The sequence below is a fragment of the Castor canadensis genome, chromosome 12, assembly GCF_047511655.1.
Source record: "Castor canadensis chromosome 12, mCasCan1.hap1v2, whole genome shotgun sequence".
Lineage (NCBI taxonomy): Eukaryota > Metazoa > Chordata > Mammalia > Rodentia > Castoridae > Castor > Castor canadensis.
Window position 1 is genome coordinate 91,783,673 of NC_133397.1, and position 26,612 is coordinate 91,810,284.

Here is a 26,612-nt window from a genome sequence, read left to right on the forward strand (position 1 = left end):
TTCCTCGCTCACCCGGCGGACGGGCATGCCGCCCCGCAAAGGGAGCACCTACCTGCCTCTGAGCCGCACACCTGCACACCTGCCCCAGCTGCAGACTCTCGCTCCGCTCCGGCCCCCGCCCCCACCCCGCGCCCGCGGGGCCGCCGCCCCCAGCACTCACCCGCACCCGCGCCGCCGTCCCGCGCCGCCCGCGGCCTGGGGCCCCGCGCCCGCTCCGGCCCGCGGCTCCTGGGCTGCCAGCCCCGCCGCCGCCGCTGCTTCCCGTCACGTGGGCCGCCGCCCGGCGCCGGCGTGGGGCGGGAGCTCGGCGGCCCCGCGCCGCTCCAGGCCTGCGCGTCCCGGGGCCCAGGGGCCGCGACCGCTCCGGCCTGCGCGCGCTCAGAGCGAGCGGGCCGCGCGCGGCCACCGAGCCTCCATTCGCCCGCCGGCTCGCGGAGCTCAGTGCAGACGCGGCCTGGCCTCTTCCGCTCTCCGCCCCATGGCTGACACCGACCGCGCTAGGCAAGGTGGAGGATCTGGCAGCACTGCCCAATGAATGAACGACGGAGCTTGGACGATGCCGCGCCCGGCCGCCGACGCACAGCCCCGACCCGGGAGCCACGGACTGGGCTGCGCCTCCCCGGGTCGTCAGCTAGTCCCGGCACGACCAGGGTGCAGATCCCGGGGAGGGGTGTGTTTGCAGGGTATTCTTAGGTAGGAAGGAGTCCTGGGGCTATTGTACCAAGCCCTTTAAAAAGTCAGTCAATAGCTATTTCTTTGGGTCAAGTCACAATGAAGAAATCCTAGACTACCATATGAATCTGTGAGCCCCTCTTCAATTTATAGCCAAACCCAATTTCATGATGAAAGAATCAGAAAGCTCCCTCCAGGCCTGTCAGTGCTGACTGTTAGCACACAGAAAGCTAAGTTCCCCAGTGATTCTCCCGGACTTCAGAACCTGTTCGTTCCAGCCCCTGGGGAATTGTAACACAAAGATGTTATCCACAAAACAAGTTGTCACCCAAGCCTGGAAGCTGGTACTAGATTCTATTCTATGGTCTTGCTTCAAAGGATGAAGGAGGGTGGGAACCGTCTAAAGAACTATCAAGAAGTGATCTTACTGTGGCCTTGCCGCCAATTTTCCCTAGTATAACCCAGCAACCACACATATGCCCCCTTCCCTGAAGGTGCTTCCCCACCGACTCAGTGGAACTAGTGTCACTAGTTCTGCCTCCACTAGGACAAGGGATTCCAGGAGCATGGAGCTCTGATCAGCAACCGAGTTTCAGGGGCAAACAACAGTGCATGGATCTCAGGTCTAAAGACAAGACTCAGTTGAGCCTGAGGCAGGAAGACACCAGAGCAAATTCAACCCCAGCTTTTTACCCTAGTCCACAGAGAATATGTGAGCCACCATCAACTTGTGTGTGGCCCAGCTGGGCCTAGAATCCACACTTGTACCTACCAAAATGCCTTACCACACCACAGAGCTGCCCAACACCAACCCCAGACAGTGAGCCAAATGCTTCACAGCAATACACCCCTATCATACCCTTATAATTTCCCCATTCTACAGATGAGCTGACCATGACAAAACAAGAATGACTAGTCCCAAATCCCTTGCTCAGAAAAAATGGAAGAACAAGAACCCAAATTTCAACAACACAGTGATTTTTGTTATTGTTGTTTTGGTGGTGCTGTACTTTGAACTCAGGGCCTCACAGTTGCCAGGTTCTGCCTCTTGAGTCATTACTATAGCTTGTTTTTTATGTGTTGGGTATTTTTGAGATAGGGTCTCATTTTTTTGCCCAGGTTGACCTCAAATCTTGATCCTCCTGATCTCTGCCTCCTGAGTAGCTAGGATTGCAGGTGTGAGCCACCAGTGCCCGGATCACAGTGATTTTTAAATATAAAATTAGTTCTACTGATTGAGTAGTTTATGGAACAAACTTTGTGATCCACATTAGAAGACCTTGGAGTGGAAAATGTGTAGGAACAAAAGAGATAAATTAGAAATAATTATTTCCTTTATGAGAGGGTTTACCACAGGATTCTTAAAATGGCAAACTCTATGTGGGCACATTATTCCATCTAGAAACATCTGTTTTTACTGGAGCTTACTGAGAAGTCTATATCACAAATGACAGGCACCTCTAATCAAATGCCTGGACCATAAAACACATTCACATATCTGCATAGGATAATTCTAAATTTCTCATATTGTTTCTATTGAGTACATTTAAGAAAAAATATCAGTCATACTGATTTTCAAAGGAATTATTATTTCATTTATTAATATTTGTTTAATAACCCTGTACCATACATAGCAAGAGTATTTTATAGAATATGAAAAAGATGTATCCTTCCTAGCAGAAGACTGATGAAGAGTTGCATAGAGATATAACTGAATGCTTTAATAGTTACTGCTTCCAAAACTTAATATCCTTACACTTACACTCCACTTCTCACTTCCTCACTAGATATATAACCTCCAGGAAAGGAGTGATTTACCAGGGTCTCTGATGCCTGCTGTATTTTCCTGAATGTAAAAAACATTCAACTAATTTTTTAAAATTCTTGATGCTTTGATGCTCAATACCAATGAGCTAAATTATGTTTAAAAGAGGCTCTTTTGCACACCCATGTTTATTGTGGCACTATTCACAATAGCCAAGTTATGGAAACAGCCAAGATGCCCCACCACCGACGAATGGATTAAGAAAATGTGGTATTTATACACAATGGAATTTTATGCAGCCATGAAGAAGAACGAAATGTTATCATTCGCTGGTAAATGGATGGAATTGGAGAACATCATTCTGAGTGAGGTTAGCCTGGCCCAAAAGACCAAAAATCGTATGTTCTCCCTCATACGTGGACATTAGATCAAGGACAAACACAACAATGGGATTGGACTTTGAGCACATGATAAAAGCAAGAGCACACAAGGGAGGGGTGAGGCTAGGTAAGACACCTAAAAAATTAGCTAGCATTTGTTGCCCTTAACGCAGAAAAACTAAAGCAGATACCTTAAAAGCAACTGAGGCCAATAGGAAAAGGGGACCAGGAACTAGAGAAAAGGTTAGATCAAAAAGAATTAACCTAGAAGCTAACACACACGCACAGGAAATTAATGTGAGTCAACTCCCTGTATAGCTATCTTTATATCAACCAGCAAAAACCCTTGTTCCTTCCTATTATGGCTTATACTCTCTCTACAACAAAATTAGAAATAAGGGCAAAATTGTTTCTGCTGGGTATTGAGGGGGTGGGGGGGAGAGGGAGGGGGCGGAGTGGGTGGCAAGGGAGGGGGTGGGGGCAGGGGGAAGAAATGACCCAAGCCTTGTATGCACATATGAATAATAAAATAATAAAAAATTAAAAATAAATAAATAAATAAAAATAAAAGAGGCTCTTTTTTGTGTGTGGGGGGAGCTGGGACCAAACCCAGTACCTTACATATGCTAAGCATACTCTCTACTACTGACCTACCTACACTTCCACCCCGAAAGAGGCTTTTAATGCTAAGATTCTGTTATTCTAACTGATAAACACTCTTAAGGGCATACAATCTAGCATAAGAGAGTATGCTAGAAGACCAGGTTAATCAAAGAAAAGTTATATTTATAATTTTTAAAGTAAAATTAGAATATTATATGCTGTGTTTTAAGAGCATCTACATGTACAATATTAGCTTATTTAATCATATACTTGTAATCTATCTTCAGTAAAATAAACTTTTTTTGTGATACTGGGAGTTGAACTCAGAGCCTTGTGCTTACTATGCAGGCTCTCTATCAATTGAGCCACATCCCCAGCTCAAAATAAACTTTTTGAACTACTTATTACATTGATTATTTCCTGGGCAGCTCCTTTGTGCTGAGTACTACGCCAGAGGCTGGAAGGGATACTAAAATGAGAAGACTGTCTGTCCTCAGGCAATTGTCCGTAAGTTATGGCTGCTAATCAGCAGTCCCGGTATCACCTCTGAACTTGGAGATGAAAATTCCCATACCCCCACTCCAAACCTCAGAAATGATTTAGGGGAATATGTGGGAGAAAAACCCACCTAATCAGAGATCACAAAGCCAAAAATAAGGTGCTCTAGAGACTTTGTGACACTGGAGCTCAGTTAGGACGTCCCTAAGAGTGAGGAAAGGTTGATTCATTCACATTCATTAAGCACACACTTAACTGATTGATCTTGCTGTGTGGCAGGCACTGTGCTGGGGGCTGAGGACGCAAAGATAAAAGAGGTGACCAGTAAGATGAGTGATATGAACTGAATGTTTGCATCTCCCCAGAATTCATGTTGAAATCTACTCCCCAATATTACATTATTAAGAGGGAGGACTTTAGGAAGTGACTATCATGAAAGTAGAGTTCAATTCCAGCCTCCCACGTGCTGGGATTATAGACACATACCACTATACCCATTCATCCTATAACTTTTGCTTTAGGTGCACCTAGGATAATATTAGTGGATTCATTTTAAGCAAGAAAGTACTTTTAAAGTGGGAAATACCAGAAAGGAAAAGAAGACAGATCTTACCTGCCACACAAGTTTTGTAGGTGAGGAGTTTGAGGCTTCAGGCTAGGTGACAGGTCCACAAAACCACAGCAAGGACTTGAAACTACATGTTCAGACTATTAAACCCGCTTCTTATATCACCACCCTGCCATTCTCTCTTGATGACAATCAATAGAGACAACATTCCAGGTAGAAGCAACTGGAGAGGCATTTGACATCCTTTAGCTCCAGTCCTTACAACACTGTGGGGTGGCATTTTCATTTCACCTCAGAGTTAAGGAAGCTACAGCCGGGAGGATGACATATTCGTTCTCAGTGAGAGTAGGAGTGGGGTCTACAATCCAAGTCTGGGACACTCCAAAGCCTGCCCTTTCTCTGCTCTCTAGACTGCTCCTATGACCAGTAACTTTCTACAGTCTAGTTACTGATTCTTAAGCACCCACTTCATGTATCGATATCCTCACAGAAGATATTAATTCATCATTTTCTTGATGAAGAGACTGAGGCTGAGAGGCCAACCTACTCAAGGTCTCTGTGCAGTCGAAGATAATTTGAACTGAGGTTTGAAGCCCAGACTCCCTCCAAGACACTGCTTTTGCCACTAAAACAATGTGCCTCCCAGTGAAGGAAATGGAGGCAATGATACCATCCACAGTAATTTCACTGTTATTATGACATTATCAAATCAGAGTTTGGATATGGAAAATTATGTCATACCATGAAGCTAAGATGTTTAACTCCAACCTAGGACATTCAGCTCAGTTTTAAAACTGATCAATTTAGGGCAAGTCAATTAATCGCTTTCAGATCAGCTTCCTAGACACTAAATAAACTGGGTAACTTTTATCTTAAAAGACTTTTAAGTTTCTTCTTAGCTCTGAAGTTCAGCTTCTAAACAAAGGTATCACATACGTACATGTGAGACAGAAATTACAGGACATCTCTCAGGTTTATTTTGTCTTTTTGACTTAGAATTTCACTTATTTTTAGGGTTTATCTGTTGGCATCCTAAGAGTTGTTCACATTTTTGTAGACAATGCAATAGTTTCCAATAAAACTGTACACCATAGAGGATGCAAACAGTATACATTCAAAACAAGTCTGTAAGTGCAACTTTCAAATGGGAAAAATCGGGTATTCATCTCTGTCCTGTGAATGAGAGCAGAAAAGATTTCTTAGCTAATTACTAGGAATGAGACCATAACTGGCACACACACCAATTTATTGAAACTAAAGACTGCTAAATCATTGTAGTAAATACAAGGAAAAAAATTACTTGAATATTTGACTTGCTACTTTCTCACTGTGATCTTGAGTGGTCAGGAAATTACCCTTCTGGTGCATTTTTCTCTTCTGAGAAATAGGCATTCTAGTAAGATATACCTCATTAGACTGTTCTGAGGAATGAAATAATGCAAAATACCAAATTTCTGACAAACGTTTGGCTGTCACTATCGGTTTTCTCAGCTGATTATTATGTGAGCTGGTTAATTACGAGTATCATTTCAGGAAAAAAACACGAGTGCTTATTAAGTCTGAGGCACGGGGATAACAGAATTAATAGTGTCTGGCCTTATTGGGTTTATATTATATAAAAGGAAGCTCAGGTGACAAACGATGAAGAGGTTAAAAAAGAAAATTAAGATAATTCTAGATATAACAAGTGCTATTTGGGGGATGGGGGAGAATGTATATCTGCCCTCTCCACCTGATTCTTTCCCTCGAGGCTGACCCGAGAATCCCTCTCGTCTCTGCCATTGGACGTCATAGGAAGCGCGACAAATAGCGACCGGCTGGGAGAACTCTGTTCTTCCCTCTCTTACTATAGCACTTGACGCCATTCGTTTTACCGTCTGATATCCCTTTTTTTTCTCTCGTCTAGGGTGCATTTACTATCCGGTACAGACAGCCCACTCCCCACCCACCACGAAAAGTGTTACTGTGCGCTCGGCGCGCTTGGAGTGACGACACAATCGAGTCTCCGTCCCCAAGATGACGTCACTTCCGGGACGTTTCCTTCGCGAAGCTTTGTGGGTAGCTGGCCGGGGTCTCCTGGCGACGACGATGGCGGGGGATGTGGGCGGTCGCAGCTGTACGGACTCGGAACTGCTGCTGCACCCGGAGCTGCTGTCCCAGGAGTTCCTTCTCCTCACCCTGGAGCAGGTCGGGCGCGCCGGGGCGGCGGGCGGGCGGGCGGGCCTGCTCGGGAGAGGCTCGCAGCTGAGCTCGCCCCAAGTCGCCCACCGTGACGACGGACATCTCGCCGCCGGCGCTCCGCCTGCCGGGTTTGTGCCACTCGGCACCAACACTGACCAGAGTTCCCTTGCCTCCTATTCGAAAAACGGACGCCCTTAGAGGATCAGGAATCCTGGCATATAGCATTTGCCAATCAGGGTTCTTAGTGGCTGGAAGAGAGGAGTCACAGGTGACCCCCGTGGCCTGTGTGTAACCGAGGGCCTGAGTTAGGTACCGGGGAAGAAGCATAAAAGAACAGACATGGAGGGTAGCATTCCAGGACTGTCAGCGTTCCAAAGCGTCTGAGAAACTGTCTACTCCACAGCTTCTCACCTCATTAAAGATGTCGAAACTGAGTCCCAAAGACAGGGACTAATTTAAAGCCATCGTAGCTGTAAATGGTAGAGTTTGGAGGAGAATTCAAACTCCATATCGTGCTTACGGTTTTTCAGCAGTTGTGGCCTCTGATAATAGGCGAAAGTTGGAAGTTTTTACTTAAAGTGACAGAATTGTTGGAAGTTTATGTAGCATATTTTGTTTTCCCCGCAGAACCCTGTCTTTTCTGTAATTCCTGAAGTTCTCTTAAGTAGGTTATTTTAATAATGACAATACCATGGTTCTCAAGCTTCTAAGTACATCAGAACCGCCAAGGGCTTGTTAAAATATAGGCTGCTGGACTCCATCCTCCTTTTCTCATTAAGTAAACCTAGGATGTGGCCTGAAAATTTGCATTTTTAATACGTTCTTGCTGCTGGCCTCAGGAATTACACTTTGAGAACCACTGCCCAAACACAGTGCTTTCCAAAGTGCCATGCCTGTGAATCCACTGGGGATGCTGTTTCCCCACTTCCAAGTGAATAGAGGGTGAAAATAAAAAATAGTATACTATATGAGATAAAAGAAGTAAAATGTGCTTTTAAAGGTGAAGAGCCTATGATCTCATCTTCATTCTCATTTTCCCTTTCTAAATCCAAACTGTCTCTGCAGCTACTCCTGTACTTGTATGTTTTCCATGATGCCAAGAACAAATTGGGAAATGAGGGAGGATGAGATGATTTAGATAGAGATGATTGGACAATGCCTGGAAGCTACTTGAAAGGAAGAGTGAAAACCAAGGGGTGGGGTCAGGCTGTTCTAATGATCTGTTACTGTCTTCAGAGAGGGAACTGTAGTTTTCTTCTATGGTCTTATTTAAAATCTTGGTAATTAACTTCAGCTTAAGAAGCAGTACTGGAGCTGTGGGCGTAGCACATACTTAGCATACATAAGGCCTGGGTTCAGTTTCCAGCACTCAGAAACAACCCCCCAAAAAACACCAAATTGGAGAAACATGAGAAATAATATAAGGATGAAACTGAGACCTCCATCCTACCAATCTGATCATAATAGTTACACTCAAGGTAGTTTTTTGGGAGAATGTAGTAATCGTTAACTTCCTACTGTCTGTTTTTCCCAGGCTGTCCCCTAATTTCAATCCCCTTTGTAGTTAAGATGGTAGTACTGGAAATGGTATTCAAGTCTGGAGTGTTGGCTAAACAGTTTCAGGCAACAGTCCTGTCACAGTGAGAGCATGTGACCACTTTCTTTAAAATGAGGCAGAACCTAATTGCAGAACTTAACCTATCTATAATATATCTAGTAGTATTTTTAAGAATGTATGTGATTGTGAAAATGGTTTTATAATTTGTCACTTAAGCTGTAATATTTTGCCATGTTAGGGTAAGTAGTTATTAAAATGAAAAGTGTTATTTTGAAATTATCTTTGTTTCCTTTCCCATAGAAGAACATAGCTGTTGAAAATGATGTAAGAATAAACAAAGATGATCTCACAGATCTTTACGTCCAGCATGCGATACCGCTGCCTCAGAGGGATTTGCCAAAGAACAGATGGGGGAAAATGATGGAAAAGAAAAGAGAACAACATGAGATAAAAAATGAGACTAAAAGGTACTTTGTCGTTCTTGTTTTCATTTTATCTTACATGACTAACCTGTTTTATTTCCCTTTCCCCAGGTAAATTTAGGCAAAAAAAATAAAAAGAAAGAAAAAAATCATTTATTCAGTAAGTGTTATTGAGCACCAGACACTATGCTTAAAGCAGTGAATAAAACTGACAAAATTTTTACTCATATTTTAATTGAGAGAAATGTAATAAAAAGTGTGTGCTATGTTACATAGTGATAAATGCTAATGAGAAAAGTAAACTATGAAGAGAGATCACAATTTGTGGTAAGATGGCCAGGAACCACCTTACTGAGAAATAACATTTCAGTAGAGAGACCTGTAGGAAGTAGAGAGCAAGCTAGCATTCCAGCAGAATACGAGAGCCTGGATCAGGAGTGTGCCCAAGAATGGGAAGAGTTAGGAAGGGTAAGCTGAGGAGACTGTCAGGTCATGGCAAGCGTGTGAGTCATTGTGAGAAATTTGGCTTTACTCTGAGACGAGAGGCTGTTGGAGGGTTTTAAGCCAATGATGGTGGTGACTCTGCCAGATAATATTTTAACAGGATCACTCTGCTGAATTGAGAAGTGATTTAAGTGGCAGAGTTGCAAGGGTAAAGGCAATAAGACCAATTAGGAGGCTGTGTGGTAATCCAGACAATAAGTGGTAGGTTAAGTAATTATGGTAGGTTGGGTCTGGATGTTATTTTCAGATGTAGATAGAACAGGATTTGCTAAATCTTTGGGGGGAGGGAAGAGCCAAATGCCAGTGGCTCATCTCTGTAATCTTAGCTACTTGGGAGGCTGAGATTGGGAGGATCGCAGTTTGAGGCCATCTCAGGCTAATAGTTCGTGAGATGTGCCCTCCCCTCCCCCCATCTCCAAAATAACCAGAGCAAAATGGATTAGAGGTGTGGCTCAAAAGGTAGAATGTCTGCTTTGTAAGCACAAAGCCCTGAATTTAAACCCCAGTCCCACAAAAAACAAAATTTTTAAAAAAATAGAAATTTGATTTTTACAAGCTCAGCATGAAGGCTCACCAAATCTTCTGATTATAACTGTACAAATGTTGCAATTATAAGCAGTTTAGAAAACACCTTGGCCTTAGAGACTAGTAGTGACTGGAATAGAATGTTCTGCCTCATTGTAGACTGCCACTGTAGTAGTCCTGGTATACTTTTAATTTATCTTTCCAAAATAATAATTGATTAGGATTATATAGTCAATCTAACCCTATTAGTAACCTGGATTGTTTTTGTTGTTACGTGGAAATCCTGTTTGAAGGTTATATGGTTAATTGATATTTTAAAAAGAGTGAACATAGAAAATTTCATTTCTTAGTCTTGCTTAACAACAGTCTTATCAATAAATTTTATTGACTGTTGTTTGTTTTAACTTTGAATTCCAATAAAGTAGTTCACCATATCAGATGGTTTTTTCAAGAATGCTTTTCTTTGATTTCAGGAGTAGCACTGTAGACGGGTTAAGGAAAAGGCCCCTCATTGTATTTGATGGAAGCTCAACAAGTACAAGTATCAAAGTGAGAAAGACAGAGAATGGAGATAATGACCGACTCAAGCCTCCCCCTCAGGCAAGCTTTACCAATAATGCCTTTCGAAAATTATCAAATTCCTCTTCAAGTGTTCCACCCCTAATTTTGTCTTCCAATTTGCCTATGAACAATAAAACGGAACACAATAATAATGACATTAAACAGAACCATGACTTAACGCATAGGAAAAGTCCTTTGGGTCCTGTGAAGTCGCCACCTTTGTCCCCTGTTGGAACTACTCCTGTAAAGTTGAAGCGAGCTGCTCCTAAGGAAGAAGCAGAGGCCCTGGTAAGTATGGGGTGGTTTCCATACTAGGTATGAAACCTGAGCAGCCCACCTTGTAGCCCATGGTGGGCCAGCTGTGTTACTTGCTGTTCTCTCTCTTTTTTTGGGGGGTAGAGGGAGGGAGACGGGTAGTGAAGATAGGTTTATTTCCTTTGGTGGGCTATGACCTGAGAATACAGACTTGGGGTCCTCTCTTTAGAGATTAAAGCCTATCTGTACATCATACTATAATAGAATTTCAATAATTAACGTCACATCTTTCAGTTTACCACAATGATCAAACTATAATAGAGTTTTGATAATTAACCTCACACCTCTTTCTTTACCATGATTTAAATGAGGTTAAGATAGGCGGGCAAGAGTTAGGGGAAAAGAGAAGGGTCACAGTCACATAGGGAGGATAGTAGGGCAGGAGGCCCCTCCTAATACCAAGAAGGTAATGCAGCTGGTGAGGCACTACCTTCATAACCCACTGTGGTTTTAATAACTCTCAGTATTGTTTTAAGTAATAAATAGGTACAGTAATCTGCACAACATCTAACATACTTATATTTCCCCCAAAGTAAAGGCTGGCCAATGACCATGCAAAACTTTTTTTGTGGTACTGAGAGTTGAACTCGGCTTGTGCCTACTAGGCAGGCATTCTACCACTTGAACAACTCTGCCAGCCCTTTTTGTGTTGGTTATTTTTGAAATAAGCTGCTGCTTTATGTCCAGGAAGGCCAGGACCATCATATTTCCCAGTGTAGCCGGGATGACAGGCATATGTCACCTCACCCTTGAATTTTTCTGCCCTGGTTGGCCTCAAACCATGATCCTTCCAAGCTCTGCCTCCCAAGTAGTTAGGATCACAGGCTTGAGCCACCATGCCCAGCTCATGTTAAACATTTTATTTATTTATTTTTGTGGTTTCCACTCTAAATGGTCGACAGTGTTCACCACTTCTTAGAAAACAAAACAGAGCCACATGTGGTAACATCATGAATGACTTCTGTTTGCCACAGACCAGGACCACTACCAGTCTCTTTTGGTCTGCAGTGTGTCATGTAAGACATTTTAAAGCAGGTGAAATAAAGACTCCTTTGCAGAATAATCCGGACCACAAAACCTGTCACTTTAAAGAAGTAGGATCTAGGGTAAATACAAATACAAAGATAAACATTGACATAGATGATAGACATGCTTCCATACCCTTACAAACTGGGAGGAGGCACCTGAAGTCAAGGACCAAAGTTCTGTTCTGTAGGGTGAGGCTCCAGCTCATGTCAATCACGTGTGCCCAGCACAAGTACAATACTACTGTGGGACAGGTCACCCTGTTAAGACCCACCCTCACCACAGGAAAGACTGCCTAAGGGAAGGCACCATGGCCCAATTCTATGTGCACCCACTGGAGCCCTCAGGGAGATGCTACCTCCTTAGGCCACCTGCTTTGTTCACTCACCCCCACCCAGGCCAGCACCTATGCTGTCTTCACTCTTCACCAACCTAGGCCAGGGAGCAGATGGGTAAGGCCCATACTGTCCAAAATTTCTTCCCTGGGTTGGGAGTCCCAGGCTCACCAGTGTACAGGAGGCTGGTCAAGAGGAAGATAGCATATATGGCATCCGCCTGAATCCATGGTCTGCACATAACACCCATTTGCTGTTCTTGAATCTATCTGATCTGATTTTTATATCTAATTGTTCCTGTGTTCAAACCTACAGTTGAAAACTCCATGATTTTTGCTTTTGAAAGTGCTCTCAATTTATTTCTGCTTAAAATCCATAAAGATAAGCAGTTTTCCTAGATTATTCTCATTTATATAGTTCCACTATCTTGGGACTAAAATGAGAAATACTCTTTTATTAGTAAGGCTCAGGATGTTAAGTAATTTGTTCAGGGTCACACATGAAGTAGCATTTGGGCCTTAACCTTAAGTCTGTTTTCACTTACCTTAAAACTACACCAGTCTCTCTAAGATTTATCACTTGCCTTCATTACCCCTCAAATAAATGTACTTAACTTTAGAGGGATAGAGGAAGGCTGAGGGTATTTATTGGGGGCAGGGGAAAGGTAGCACTGGGATTGAACTGAGGGTCTCATACTTGCTAGACAAGCACTGTAGTACTTGAGCCACACCCACAGTACAAATTTTGAATTTTTTTTTTTTCTTGTTCTACTGGGAATTGAACTCAGGGCCTTACACTTGCGAGAGAGGCACTCTACCACTTGAACCACACCCCCCGAGTCCAATTTTTTTCATACATTTTTATTTAAAAAAAATTTTTTTTTGTGGTACTGGAAATTGACCTTGAGTTCTCATGCTTGTTAGGGTGGCGCTCTACCACTTGCCCCTAGTCTAGGGGGAATCTATTATGTTGTATACTAAAGCATTTGAATGCTTAGATTTCATATGCTGGCCAGTTAGTACAGTTACACAAACTTGTCCAGGGCTCCAGAGTTAATAAGTGGCCAGACTTCAATTTGAATCCAGGGCCCTTTAATCCCAGGGCATGCACTTAGAATTCCACACTGCCTCCACATTTATTTAAGCCACCCTGTGGGAGAGAGGAGGAGGATGTGAAATGAAAGTTGGAAGAAAAAGCCACATCTTAAATACTGGAGTGAGTGAGCTGTGAGGACTTTTTTTCAGGTATTTGCGTGTGTGTGTACATATATATACATACATATATCGTTATACATGTGATTCATTTCTCATATTGTCAACATCTGGAGTATGAAGTTGATAGAGGAGATGGGCTGAGCAGGGAGGAAGCAGGGTCTGCAGTAGTCAGTGTTTCTCAGCTCTGACTGCCCATTAGGATCACCTGAGAAGCCTCTCAGAAACCATAGAGAAGCTTTCTATGGATTCTGGTTTCACTGGTTCTTGGATAAGGCCCAGGCCCTGGCATGTTTTTAAGTGCTTTCATTTATTCTAATGCGCACATATTTGAGAAACAGCAAAAAAATGGGAGCCAGAAGAGACTTGGTTTTCTCCTAATCTCCTGATGTGTATTCCCACTAGATGGCAGCAGTAATCCTCCATTAGTGTATCAGTAGTAAACCTGGTTGCTTGAATGTTTATTTTAGCTATTCTCAGACATTTTTTTAAGTATAAACTGGTTTCTGCTCATGTTTTTTAGAATAACCTGAAGCCTCCAGAAGCAAAAAGGAAGATACAACATGTTACATGGCCATGAAGGAAAGTTTCCAAAAATGTAAATATAACTATCTAGCTTTTCAAACAAGTTCACATATATTTGACAGTATTTACAGAGATCCTGATTATTGCAGAATTTTCTTAAGAGGTTTGAAATAGGTTCAGAGTAAAGTGTTTTCTTTCTCTCCCCTTCTCTCCCTTTTTAACATTTCTTGCCTTTCATGTCCTGAGTAGGAAAGAATTTCTTTTTAAAATATTGGTTTAGTATACATCATTTATATTGGCCCGGCTGAAATCATTAGCTACAAATCTGTCATAAAATATCTAATCAATTTTAGGAATTGTCCTTACTACTCTCCTTCAGAATCTTTGGCGAAATTTGAGATTTCTTTTTAAGGCTCAAATATTTTAATAGTTCACCATTGCTATTAATTTGTTTCATAAGCAGAAGCATTTAACAGTTCATTACAGTATTTTAGTAAATATTGCCACATGCATCCTCAAAGGTTCACCAAGAAAAACATCTTGATAGTACTACTGGAAAGCTATTCTGAAAGTACAGATAGCATTGTTTTTTCCCATAAAAAGTAAAAAGGAAGGCAGTACTCTCTATTACTCTTTTCTTAAAGTCTAACAGAATTGATTGGCTCTGAGGTGACTGGTGCATCTTTTAGAACAATCTTGTCCTGTCTACTCTTTTTGTAAGCAGTCTATGATCTCACACAGTAAGTTCTGCTCTTATGCCCTCCTAGGATCTTAATCTTTCTAAAATGAAGTTGATTTAAAAATCTTCAGGCTGAGTAATCATGTTGGAACTTGGCAGAAAGTTTAGAGAATAGAGAGGGAGGGTAGAATTTGAGAATTTAGTATGATAGTGAGGGGCAGAAACATCAGTGTCTTCTGGAGATAGTAATAGAGGGGCTTAGAGTTGGAATTCACTGTTGATTACAGCAGGAGAGAATTGGACTTTCTGCTGGATGGGGTTCCCATAGAGCTGTCCCATTTTTGTGCAGCTAGTATTACCACTCCAAGTATATTATGGAAGTCAATGGGAAAGTAGGGTTTTCATTATCATGAGTGCTAGGGCTACTTTTCTGCTAAGTATTTCTACCCAAGAGCAAAGGATACTTTGTATTTTTTTTCCATGTGTATTCAAATTGGGATTTCCTGTTTTCAATACATTTTAGAGGAGTTTCTTTCCTTTTTTAATTTGTTAAAACAAGTATTTTAGTTCAGCTATTGAATAGCCTTACAAAAAATTTATTCAGCCTTGCAGGTAAGTACTAGCCCAGTAGTTTTTGGCCATTCTGCCTTTACTCCAGACTATAAATCTGTACACAAGACAAAATTGATACATACTAAGTGTTGTATAAGTTGTCATAGTAAGTTTTTAAATATATTGTTATCTGCAGGGCTGATACATATAATATTGTTGATGAGAACTGTGTTCCTAACCATAAATATTAAAGGAGATTTAAAAAATGCAGATTTTAGGGTAGAATGACAAATTATATTTTATATTTAGTTAACCCCCCTTCCACTTGTATTTCTCTCTTAGTTAAGAGAGATTTAGCCATTTGACGATTTTAAGTCAGTGGGAACTTACTTTTAGTTACTCAGTGAAATTAATTTTTAATTTGTATATTTAACTTACAGAGTAGGTTGGTAATAACAGCTGAACTGTGTAACACTGTTGCTTCAAATTGAAGTTTACATTATGAACATTGAGAATCAATGCTCATATAGCAGCATATTATTGAGCTATTTTGAGTTTGAAAGGTGGAAAAGCACTAAACCATGCACTGTGTGTTACATACTCCCACCATCTTAGAGCGCTGTGCCTCCTGAAGTGCATGGCTACAGCTTATCCTGCATGGCCCTTCTTCACATAATGCAGCATGCCTAATGCTGGGACCTGGAGCAGCAGCATTGGGAGTCTTAGGGTTTGAAGTGGTGATGTAGTTTGCTTGAAAAGTTAGAAAGATTTGATGTGAATGGTGAACAACTTTGGAATAACCTTTATTTTCTAACGTGGGTTAATTTTGTTGTACTTGATTCTCTATTCCAGAAAAGCCAGCTAATTACTGGGTTAGGCAAACGAATGGCATTACAGTCAGTGGGTGGCTTATGAGCCGAAGTAAGAGGCACTACTTCCTGCTTTAGCAGGTGGGCCTTGTTCTTTTCTTCCTTTCCCTTTTTATTCCACTTTCCCTTTTCTTGTATGTTTTTCTGCTTCACTTTCATTCTTCCTCCTCCTTTCTCTAGATCCTAAGCTTCAGGCTTACATTTGCAATTCCTAGTCCTTGGCCCTACTCCCTCAGTTAGGGGTGGAGATAGGCTGAACCCAATCCTCTGACACTTGAGGGATCATAGATGGCCTTGTGGATTCTGCAGTCTCAGGACCCTGTAGCCCAGGCACTAAATTGCTTCTAAAGGCTGTAAAGTCTGTACAGCTTTCCAAAATAGCCTTATTAATCTAGATAGTTATCAGCCACTTTGGAAAGTTGGTTTATTACTTCTATGAGGCTATAGTATATTTGCTAGTATTAAAATTCTTCAGAATTGGAGTTTTTATTTGAAATATTTTGGTTGACTTAAGTTTTGAGAGATGATTCTAAAACTGATCTAGCAATTCATTCAATAGCAATGACCTTTTTAAAACTTACATTAAGTAAAAGTGCCAGTAGGTTAAGTCATTTATGTTGTGTAAAAGCTTCCTTTGTCTTATTGTTGTGAAACTTCAGTACTTTTTAGAGGCTACCAAATGGTCAAATGTTTTTAAGTATGCTCTTTTAATAAATGCTTGTGCAAGTTTTTGTAATTCAGTATGGAAAAGTTTGACCTTGTACATTTTTGTATGTAAAATCTCTTTTAAGTAGCCGTATCCTTATTTAAATAAACAATAATATTATCTTGAGTAGATCTGTCATTCATAAAAAAATAAAATTGAAAAATACTCTGATGACTCTATCTGTCTTTATTTGAGTTAACTATCTCCGTATGGGTTGATTAGGAGCAGACATGATCCAAATAGTCCACCCACATCTTGGGTTCCTGCAGTGAGTGGAGGAGTGGTTAGAGTGGCCTGGTGTTTGGGACCCAGAAACTGACAAGGCAATTGTTGCTACATATTGGGAGATAAAAACAGAAGTCCCCAAGCCTTCCCGTGTAGTAAGTTTTCCTAACAAAATGAGACAAACAAGAGAATTAGAGATTTTGTTGGGGCAATTTAAAAAATAAAACACTAATTTCTAAATTGGTATGTTATTACAGTTGGAAACTGAAGCTCTGAATTTAGTCACTTGGAAAAGACTCAGAAAATTTTCTACTTTGGGCCTAAAAAAGTAGATCTTTGTTTTTTTATTCATTTTTTTTTTTTTTTTTTTAGTCTGCACAAAAGGGACAAAAAGAAAAGCTTGTTTGCGTTTAGATTATTGTGCATTTACAGAAGTGCTTTTATTCTTTGAATTTTTTAATAACTTAGTTATCTTCCTTATTGTAGAATAAGAAATAAAGATGTGAATTGCCTTTTTTTTTTTTTTTGTGGTACTGGCACTTGAACTCAGGGCCTACACCTTGAGTCACTCTACCAGCCCTTTTTTGTGATGGGTTTTTTCCAGATAGGCTCTCATGAACTATTTGCCCAGGCTGGCTTCGAACTTTAATCCTCCTGATCTCTGCCTCCTGAGTAGCTAGGATTATAGGCATGAACCACTGCTGCCTGGCTGTCTATATATTTTTAAATGCCTTAGGGGTGAACATGACAGATTAAGTTCCTTCTACTGAGAAGACAGACAAGTGAGCAGTGACATAATGGGCACTCTTGATGGAAAGGAAATAAAACAATCCTGAATGGAGATGAGGGTTGCGAAGAGTAGGGAGAAGTGACTATAAACACTGGTTAGGAAAGGCTCTGTGTACACCTGTAATCCCGGTACTCAGGAGGCAGAGGCAGGAAGATTGCAAATTTGAGGTCAGCCTGGGCTACATAGCTAGATCTGAGATACTTTAAAGGGATGTGGTCAAATGGCTCCATTTTTTGCTCTGTTCCATCAAGAGTGGAGCCTGTTTCTTTCCACTTGAGTATGGACTAACCTGTCAAATGAATGCTTCTCTCAGGTGGACCTCTGCTGCAGCCATGTGAAAAAGCTCAGGCTTCCCTGCTGGGAGTATGTGGCCTGGCAGTAACTGCCAGATGTATGGCCACTAGTCACCTACCATAGCCTAGCTTCTAGTCAGCTAGCTGCATGAGTGTCCCAGGTGAGATCAGTCCAGATTGCTGAGTCAGAATCATGAGTGAGTAAATGGAGGCTTTATTAAGCCACTAAATGGTGGGGTGGTTTGCTGCTCACCGGTAAATAACTAGTCAAGAGTGAAGTGGGAAAGTCCTGACAATAGGTTTTTAGAGCAGAAAGACTCATGTAGCTTAAGACAGTGAAAACACGGATGTTATAAACTGAAGTCAGAGAAGGTAGGTGGGAGCGACATTATACCAGACCTTAATGTGGCCAGCTGTGGTAAGGACTTCAGATTTGATTCCAAGAGCCACTGGAAGTTATTAACTTCAGATTTAACTTGGAATTCAGTTTAATAAAAAATAAATAAGCCTAGTTAAATAAGCATATACTAGTCCTAAACATCTTTTTTTAGCCTCTAGTACAGTTACCCATGTTTTGTTTTGTCTTTGGGTAGAAATATGAACTAAAATACTGATGTTTCCTAGGCTAATAGTTAAGCCTTTAGGTGGCCATAGAATATTATTCCAATTATAAAGGACAGTTTTTTTGGTAGTACTGGGATTTGAACCCAGGGCCTCACATTTGCTAGCCAGGCATTCTACCACTTGATTCATACTCCCAGCCCTTTTTTGCTTTAGTTTCTTTTCAGATAGGGTCTTAAATTTTTGCCTGAGTCAGGCCTGGACCCATGATCCACCTACCTATGGCCTTTCTAGTAGCCGCAATCACAGGTGTGGGCCACCATGCCCAGCTTATTTGGGCTCTTGCTAAGTTTTTTTTTGCTGGGGTTGGCCTCAAAACAAGATCCTCCTGTTCTCCACCTCATAAGTACCTGCTGCACCCAGTCAGATATTTTTCATAAGTAATAAAAACACTATCTAGCTATACCTTCTATTATACCTCTTCTGCCTTAGTATGTAATTTCTGAAGATTTGTAATAAACTTATTTATTTAGAAAAAGAAAATGTCTATTTAGACATTTAGAAAAATTGCTAAGATAGTTTTCATATATCTTATATCCAGTTTCTCTATTAACATGGTACATTTATAGAAATGAGTCAGTATTGATACACTGTTGTTAACTAAAGTTCATACTTTATTCAGATGCCCTTAGTTTTTATCTATGTCCCTTCTTCTGTTCCAGGATCCCACCCAGAATACCACATCTACTTAGACTCCTCTTGGTTATAACTGTTTCTCAGATGTTCCTTATTTTTTTTTTTTTGACCATGACAGTTCTGTGAAGCACTGGTCAGATATTTTGTAATCCCTCTCAATTGAGATTTGTGAAAAAATTTTTTTTTTCATGATTAGACTGGAACTTTGGGTTTTGGGGGAAGACAGAGGTAAAGTACCATTTTATTGCATTATATTGAAAACACTTAAACATGGTATTGCTTTGAGGTTAACCTTGGTCATCTGGCTGAAGTAGTATCAGTCAGGTTTCCCCACTAAAATGTTATTCCTCCCTTTTCACATTTAGTCTTTGGATGGAAGCCACTTAGGGAATGGGGAGTTATACTCTTACCTTGTAGACTACTGTATAAGTAATTTGGGATTCTAGGCAGGAGATTTATCTGCTTTTCATCATTCATTAATTCAGTAGTCTTTAGATTCACGGGAACTTATACTTTTGGTTATTATCTAATGCTTTCATTGATTGTTTTTGCTCAAATTGTTCCAGCTTTGGCCATTGAATGCTCTTTCAGTCATCTCCTGCTTCCTTTGAGTCACCCCCTCATGGTTTCATTTGAGGACTTCCTTACTTAGGATACAACAGGTTCATTTTGTGTATTTCTTGCCCAAGTCCTAGAAGCAGCCACTTCTCCAAGGAGGCTTGGTTCATCATATTGGACAAAAGTATTAAAAACCACGATCTGGGGCTGAGAGTACAATTCAGTGGTAAAGTGCTTCCCTTGAATGTATGGGGCCCTGGGTTCCACCCCCAATATTGCCCAGACAAACAAAAAACCTTAAAACAACAATAAACACCAATCACAAAAACCAACCACATAAAAAACCCACAAGAAGTAGGTAATTGTTATTGGAGTATATTCGCTTTTAGACTTTCTGAGCTGACAGAGCAAGGAAATATATGTGTGCATATTAGCCTATATACATATCTAAATATGTGACAGGTTTTTGTTTCTGTAAGAAAATATCTAAGTCAACTTAAAAAGAAGAAAGGTATATTTTGGGTCATAGTTTTAGAGGCTTCAGCCCATGGTTGGTTGGCTCTGTTGCTTTTGCTTCTGTGGCAAAGCACTATATCATGGTGGGAGTAAAACTGTTCCCCTCATGGCAGCTGTGAAGCAAAAGAGGTAGAGCAGTATTCCTCTGAGGACCTGCCCTCATTGACCTAGAACCTCCTGCTAGGCCTCACCTCTTTTAAGGTTTCTACCACCTCTTAATGGTGTCACACTGGGGAACAGGCCTTAGTACATAGGCCTTTGGGGGACATTTTAGATCAAAACTATAGCACCACCTATATGTATGGTAAGTTAGACATTAGTTTGTACTGAGAGCTCTAACTAATCCATTATCATATTGATCATTCTACATTTTCCTTGCTTGTGTGTAATCTCCCATTGCAACAGTGATAAAAATGGCTCCCACTCACCACCATCCATGACTTCATGGTTCAATTCCAGTGTACATTATAGCAATTGCAGAATTGCTAACCTAAATCTATGTGGGTGGAAACACCCTTATCAAGTAGAATACAGTGATTATATTCAATTCCTTTTGCCTTCAGTCTTACATGTGCCACTCATTTGAGGGTTACTTAAGTCATACCATTTAAAAGGTAGTTTTCTAGCTTTAATATTTTAATGAAAAAAAGAGAACGCCAAATGCACTTTTCTTCATTTTCTTAAAAAGGAATCCCCAGACAAAGGCATGCAACCATTATAAGATGTACTGTTTTTAGGCTCTAAGTAAGAGGTCATAGTAAGTAACACACAGTCCCTGTTCTCAAAGGCCACTATTAGTAATAATTTGAGAAGGAATCTGAAGAACATTTAATAATTAAGTCAGAGTGCTCTGTGTACCAGATAGCATACTAGTTATAATTTTTAATTCCTTGAAGCCTAGAGAAACCAATAAAAAACAAACAGCAAGATTTTTCTGTTAGAAGATACCTGTGCAACCTGGGAGGTTACTTTTTTCACATGCTTCTAATAGTATAAATGCTTATAGATGTCCAGTATGAAGTTACTTTTTTTCTTTGTAATAGTGTACTTTTTATTCTCAATTATTTTTAGCACTAGTAGGTTGGTTTCATAGTTTATGCATAGTTTGACATGTATTTTATCTGGACATTTCCTTTCTCAGTGTTCAAATAAATCTTGTATTCAGAGATGGCATCTGCCCCATTATCATCCTGTGTGTAAGAGGATAATTTGTGGCTAGGAGTCAGGAGACTTGGTTTTTGGTATGTTGGTCTGTGTGCAGTCTGCAGTAAGCTTTATTTATTGTGGCTTATATTTCTTCCTCTGTTCAGGAGGTGAATTGTACCCTATCCTTTCTTCACTGTATTTTTAGAATTTGCCATGTTCTTACCCCTGAGACCCTCCTATTTGTCACTTAATAGCCAGGAAGACAATAAGAGGTGCCCTCATGTCTGAATGGGCACTACTGAAGATAGTTGAGAATTGATTATTTACATGTTTTGTTTCTAAATCAATATGATTGATATATCAGTTAATGCTGTTTATATTCTGCTTTAGTATAGCTAATTAAAAAATAATCTTTTCCAAGGAGGGTAGGGGTTATTTACCAGGATGGCTTTGCCTTGAAATTGCTCTCTGCTCACATATCAGATTGAGTCTGGTTTTGGCAAGTCCATGATGCGTTTGGCAAATACCCTGGACCTCACCTACGTGATGACAAGGACACATCTGCTGGTCTCTTAAGTCTCTGCTCTACTACTAGCACTGAGTTGTGTCGCAGATTTTTCCCTGAGGTCTTTAGAGGTGGGGCTTTCACTGAGGGCGCCAGTGAGAGCATCACTGTTGCTCCAAGGCATGCTGTGTTACGAGCTTCATCCATGTTCACGATCCACGCGGAGTGACAGTCCATAAGTGAAACTGCTTCTTTCAGCTACTTCAGTCACTGAATTTTCATGGCCTTAGATGAAGGTAGATTAGCTCTATTAAGAATTTTACATCTTATATATTGCCACATCCTATATATTTAAGTATATAATTTATTGTATAAATAATTTAGGAAAATAGCTTACACTGAGATAAAATCAATATAAGTCTCAACACTAGAATGTGTGACAGGAAATAACTAATGGAATGTTTATAGTTAGGTTTTTCATATACCGAATATTAGAGAAAATGCTTACTCTGATTTCTTAAATGCTAGGAAGCAATTATACTGGGAAAAAACTTAAATCTTAAAAGCATGGAAGAACAGACAGGAAATACCTAAGAGAAAGCCAGATCTAAGAGAAGTAGGCCATATTTTGATGCTTTGTTGAAACTTGGCTATAGTTTAGATGACTGTAATGTAAGGAAGAGAGGAGTGAAAACTCTTGAGCTCTCCAAGCTGGAATCTAGTAGACAGGATTTTCAAGAATGAAACCACATAGTGAGAATGAATTAGAAAGAAACATGGAAGGGACAGAAGAAAAGGGAAAGAAGAAAGAAGAGGGAAATGGGAAAGAAGAATAGGAAAGGGAATGAAAAGACTAATGGGATGGAGGCAGGCAAGTGGACTCTCAAATGGATTTGAGCGTAAATCTGTACCTGTAGGATAGTAAAAGGAACTCAGGAAGTGACCTGGAAGTAACTCCAGGCCTGGTGGTGATCTGGGCACCTGGAAGAAGCAAGGGAAATCACCATAGATAATCTTAAAAGACAGTGATGAGCACAGTTCAAAGTTGTCCAGGCATGCACAGAGACCTGCCTGGTGAACTGCTACAGAAATACCAGGCAGTAGAGACTTGACCTGGAGTTTTCATATATTGGAATAATCAGGGGAATGTCAAACAAGTTTGTTTGCTGTGTTTACAGAAAAAAGATCAGCTTTAAAATGACAAGAAACTATAAATAGCACAACATATTTTTAATTTATTCTTATTGAGGTATAATAAAATGCTGTAAAGTTAAAATCATTTATCATACAGCTCAGTGGTAATATGTATATGTGGTACACACACATGCACACACACACACATGCCCCCATGTAACTAGTACTCAGATCAAGATATAGAGCAAGGGAGGGTTCAAGCTTTTTCTATAAAAGGCCTTGTGGACTAGCCAGTTTGTAAATGAGAAAATATGGCTGTATTTAGCCAACAGGCCATAGTTTGCCAAGCCATGATACAGACTATTTCTAACATTCCAGGAGTCTCTCTCTTGTCCCTACTCTCACTTCTGTTACCATAGTTTAGTTTTACCTGTTATTGTTTGCTTTGTGCAATTTCATGTATATATGTTCAGTTTTACAATTTAAAACTTTTTTTAATGAGACCGTGGTTTGAACTCAGGACTTCATGCAAAACAGGCACTCTACTGCTTGAGCCACACCTCCAGTCCATTTTGCTCTGGTTATTTTAGAGATGGGCTCTTGCCTGGGCTGCCTCAAACCATTGTCATCACAATCTCAGCCTCCCTAGTAGCTAAGATTATAGGCGTGAGCCACGAGTGCCCAGTTCAATAAAAAGTCTTAGTAATAGAACTGTACTGTTTCAGAGCTAGAGTTTTTTTTTTTTTAATCTTTGGATTTAAACATTTTGAGTATAATTGTGACTGAGTGTGGATTTCTGCACTTATCCTCCTGGAAGTTTGTTGTTGAATATTTTTCATCCAATTTAGGGACATTTTTGGCTATCTTCATTCTTAAGGTATTTTTGTTGTTGAATATTTTTCATCCAATTTAGGGACATTTTCGGCTATCTTCATTCTTAAGGTATTTTTTCCTGTCCCCTTTTCTATCCTCTCCTGGCACTTCCCTCATGTGTATGTTGGTACTCATAATGGTGTCTACATTTCTCTGAAGCTCTGTTCACTTTTTTTCCACTCTTTATTCTGTTTTTCAGATTTTTATCATTTCTATTGTTCTGTCTTTAAGTTCACTTATTTTTTTTTCTTCTTCCAACCCAAGTCTATTCTTGAGCCCCTCTAGTGAATTTTTCATTTGTTAGCATCCTTTTCAACTGCAGAATTTCATTTGGTTCTTTTTATGCTTTCTATCTCTCTAGAAAGACAGAAACTTTATTGGTATTTTGTTTGATAATTGTTATCATACTTTCCTTTAATTCTTTAAATGTGGTTTGCTTTAGTTTTGGGGGTGTTTTTGCTTTGACTTTGAGACAGGGTTTTGCTCTATGATGTATAGGCTGGCCTCAATCTTATGATCCTTCTGCCTCAGCCTCCCAAGTACTAGAACAGGCTTGTACCCCTACACTCAGCTTCCTTTGGTTCTTTTAATTTTACTTTTTGGCAGTACTGGGGTTTGAACGCAGGGCCTCACCTCAGTGGTAGGCAGGCTCTACCACTTGAGCCACTTCACCAGGCCTCCTTTAGTTCTTTGAATAAACATCCTGTATGTTCAGCCAGTATTTCTTGAGAGTTTCTTTTTAAGTACTTTAAACTAGTAAGACTTCTGCTCTTTGCTGATGGATCCATCTGCATCCTGCTGTGTTTCTTGGGTATAGCCCATTCATACACACAGTGTTCTGGACACTTGGGGATAAGGAGAGATGAGATTGCAGGATGCTCTTCTTGATTGTCTCCTCTGATTTTCTCTGTTAAACTTTTGGGTCATCTACCATTTTGCTTTTTCACTACTATCATGGAGCTACAGCCCCTTCTTAAGTACTTGCCATCAAGGTCAGTATTGTTTTTGACAAGCCCCATAAGCATAGGTTTCTCCATTCTTGGTACCAAATATCAGTCCCATCTGAAAGTTTTAAGAGCCTTCCTCTCTCCTGGGGGCTGGGCAGCAAGCAGCCCCAGGAATAGTATCTCTTCTCTGTGAGTTGGTTGCCAGCCCTTGGCAACCTCACTATAGATTCTCAGATTGCCCCTCACTATAGAGAACCTCCTCCCTAAGAGCAGATTGGGGCAAAGGGCAATTGGAATACTGAGATTCTCAGCCTGTCGCTGCTGGGGTAGAGCCCTAGAATAGCAGCTGGGTGAAGAGGAAGCCCTTCTCTTCTTGGCTGATCCATCCAGAAGAGAGCTGTTACAAGAAGCTGGAGAGTTGATGTTGGACAGGATTAGGCTGTGGACTCTCACTGTGAGTTAGTGATAGAGTTTTTTATTTGTCGTATGCCTTTATGGAAATTTTTAGAGACCTTGAATCATTTGGAGTATATCTATGTCATTTTCTTCAATGAGGACTAGAGGGTTACTCCACATACCCCTATTCCTGATATGTCCTCCAGTTGTGTTAGCCTGGCTGGGATGTCTGAAGTCTGACCCCTGGCTGCTCAGCTCAGCTGCCAGCCAGAGATTTACCAGAGAATTTGAAGTGCCCTTTCTCAGGATTTGTTCCTCTGGAAACAGAGACTGTTTGTCCCAAACTCTGGCCTTAGGTTCTTCAAGCCAGTGAGACTGAAGACCTTCTAAGGATTTAGCTGTCTCACTGGGGCCTGCCCTAGCACAAAAACAGTCACTCAGTGTCTTTCTCTCTTCCCAAGTGTTTACTCCACCCACAACCTCCCCCACCTGCTTTGGATCATGCTCCAGTGTTTCCAAAATTAAAATGTTACTTTGTTCAGAATGCTTGTGATTTGAGGGAGGATTCGTCTAATTAAAGATACTTACTGGAAGTGAAATGCCCAGAACCATTAACTTTAGGTTGGGTAAGGTGGTTTTAATAAGGAACAGGTAAGCTGTTCTTTAATGAAATCTGGAGTGCTTTTACTCTTGTATTATGAGGTAGAAAATGGCAAAACTGACGAGGGTTAGAGTTAAAGCAAAACCTCTGGTCAACTATAAATCCAGAAGACCCATCTCACACACAATCAAGCCTTCCTCACAGTGACTTCTAGCCAAATTAAGCAACCCACTTCACATACTGATGCTCAGGATAAGTCAGACTTGATTTCCACTGGATTTTTTGCTTATCATTTTTACTTATCATTTTATTACGTGGCACTGCCTTGGAAATAGAAGGACAAAATGTACACTAGTGCTACCATTCTAAAGAGAAATGTGCAACACTCTGTCCCATAAACTGGCTCAGTGCTCCCAATTGTACACTCTGCTAGCCAAGATTGTTTGACAGAATGCTGCCAAACTAGGAGCTCAGAGTATGACTTTCATAGCAATGACTCTGTTTCTCTCTCTTATCTTTCCAGAAGTCCTGAAGGCCCCAGTGTGCCCTCACTTACTAAGGTATTGAGAATATGAAGATGAATAAGGTGTTGTCTCTGGCCTCAAGTTGCTCATGTCCTTCTGTAATCCTTAGCTTTCTGGAAGCAAAAGCAGGTCAGTGTAACATGTGGATCCATGAGGATGGAACAGTGTCAAGTTCTGCCAATAAAAGTGACATTAAAATTGGCTTCACTGTCATTTGCCTCCTACTCTGCTGTTCATATTCTGGAGCTTCTGTTCATGCATCAAATGTAGAAGATTACACTGCGAGAGAGAGAGTGTGGGGGAGGGAGAAAAAGGAACCAGTGAGGAAAGACCACAGGCTTCTCACCACCACCCAGCCCATCAGAACCCGGGCCTCATACAGTGGTCATTGG

General features: G+C 40.8%; 2 protein-coding genes across 5 annotated transcripts in view; one reads left to right on the forward strand and one right to left on the reverse strand.

The window, feature by feature from the left end:
• Positions 1–244, reverse strand: part of Tgfbrap1 (transforming growth factor beta receptor associated protein 1) — a 61,462-nt gene extending 61,218 nt beyond the window's left edge. Inside the window, exon 1 of the mRNA XM_020179670.2 lies at positions 161–244. The gene's annotated coding sequence lies outside the window, so the exon portion shown is untranslated. The remainder of the gene's footprint in view (positions 1–160) is intronic.
• A 6,258-nt stretch (positions 245–6,502) lies between these two features.
• Positions 6,503–26,422, forward strand: C12H2orf49 (chromosome 12 C2orf49 homolog). 4 transcript variants are annotated; one of them, XM_020179675.2, is made up of 5 exons: positions 6,503–6,673; positions 8,526–8,692; positions 10,150–10,276; positions 10,423–10,525; positions 13,648–13,663. In XM_020179675.2, exons 1-4 carry the CDS (start codon positions 6,503–6,505, stop codon positions 10,504–10,506), a joined length of 549 nt encoding a protein of 182 aa, XP_020035264.2. In that variant the 3' UTR covers positions 10,507–10,525; positions 13,648–13,663. The 4 variants fall into 4 exon arrangements, with proteins under 4 accessions (XP_020035264.2, XP_020035262.1, XP_020035263.1 ...); XM_020179673.2 differs by adding an exon at positions 26,220–26,422 and having other exon boundaries at positions 6,504–6,673; positions 10,150–10,525; positions 13,648–13,722; XM_020179674.2 differs by having other exon boundaries at positions 6,504–6,673; positions 10,403–10,525; positions 13,648–16,621.
• Positions 26,423–26,612: the final 190 nt, after the last annotated feature.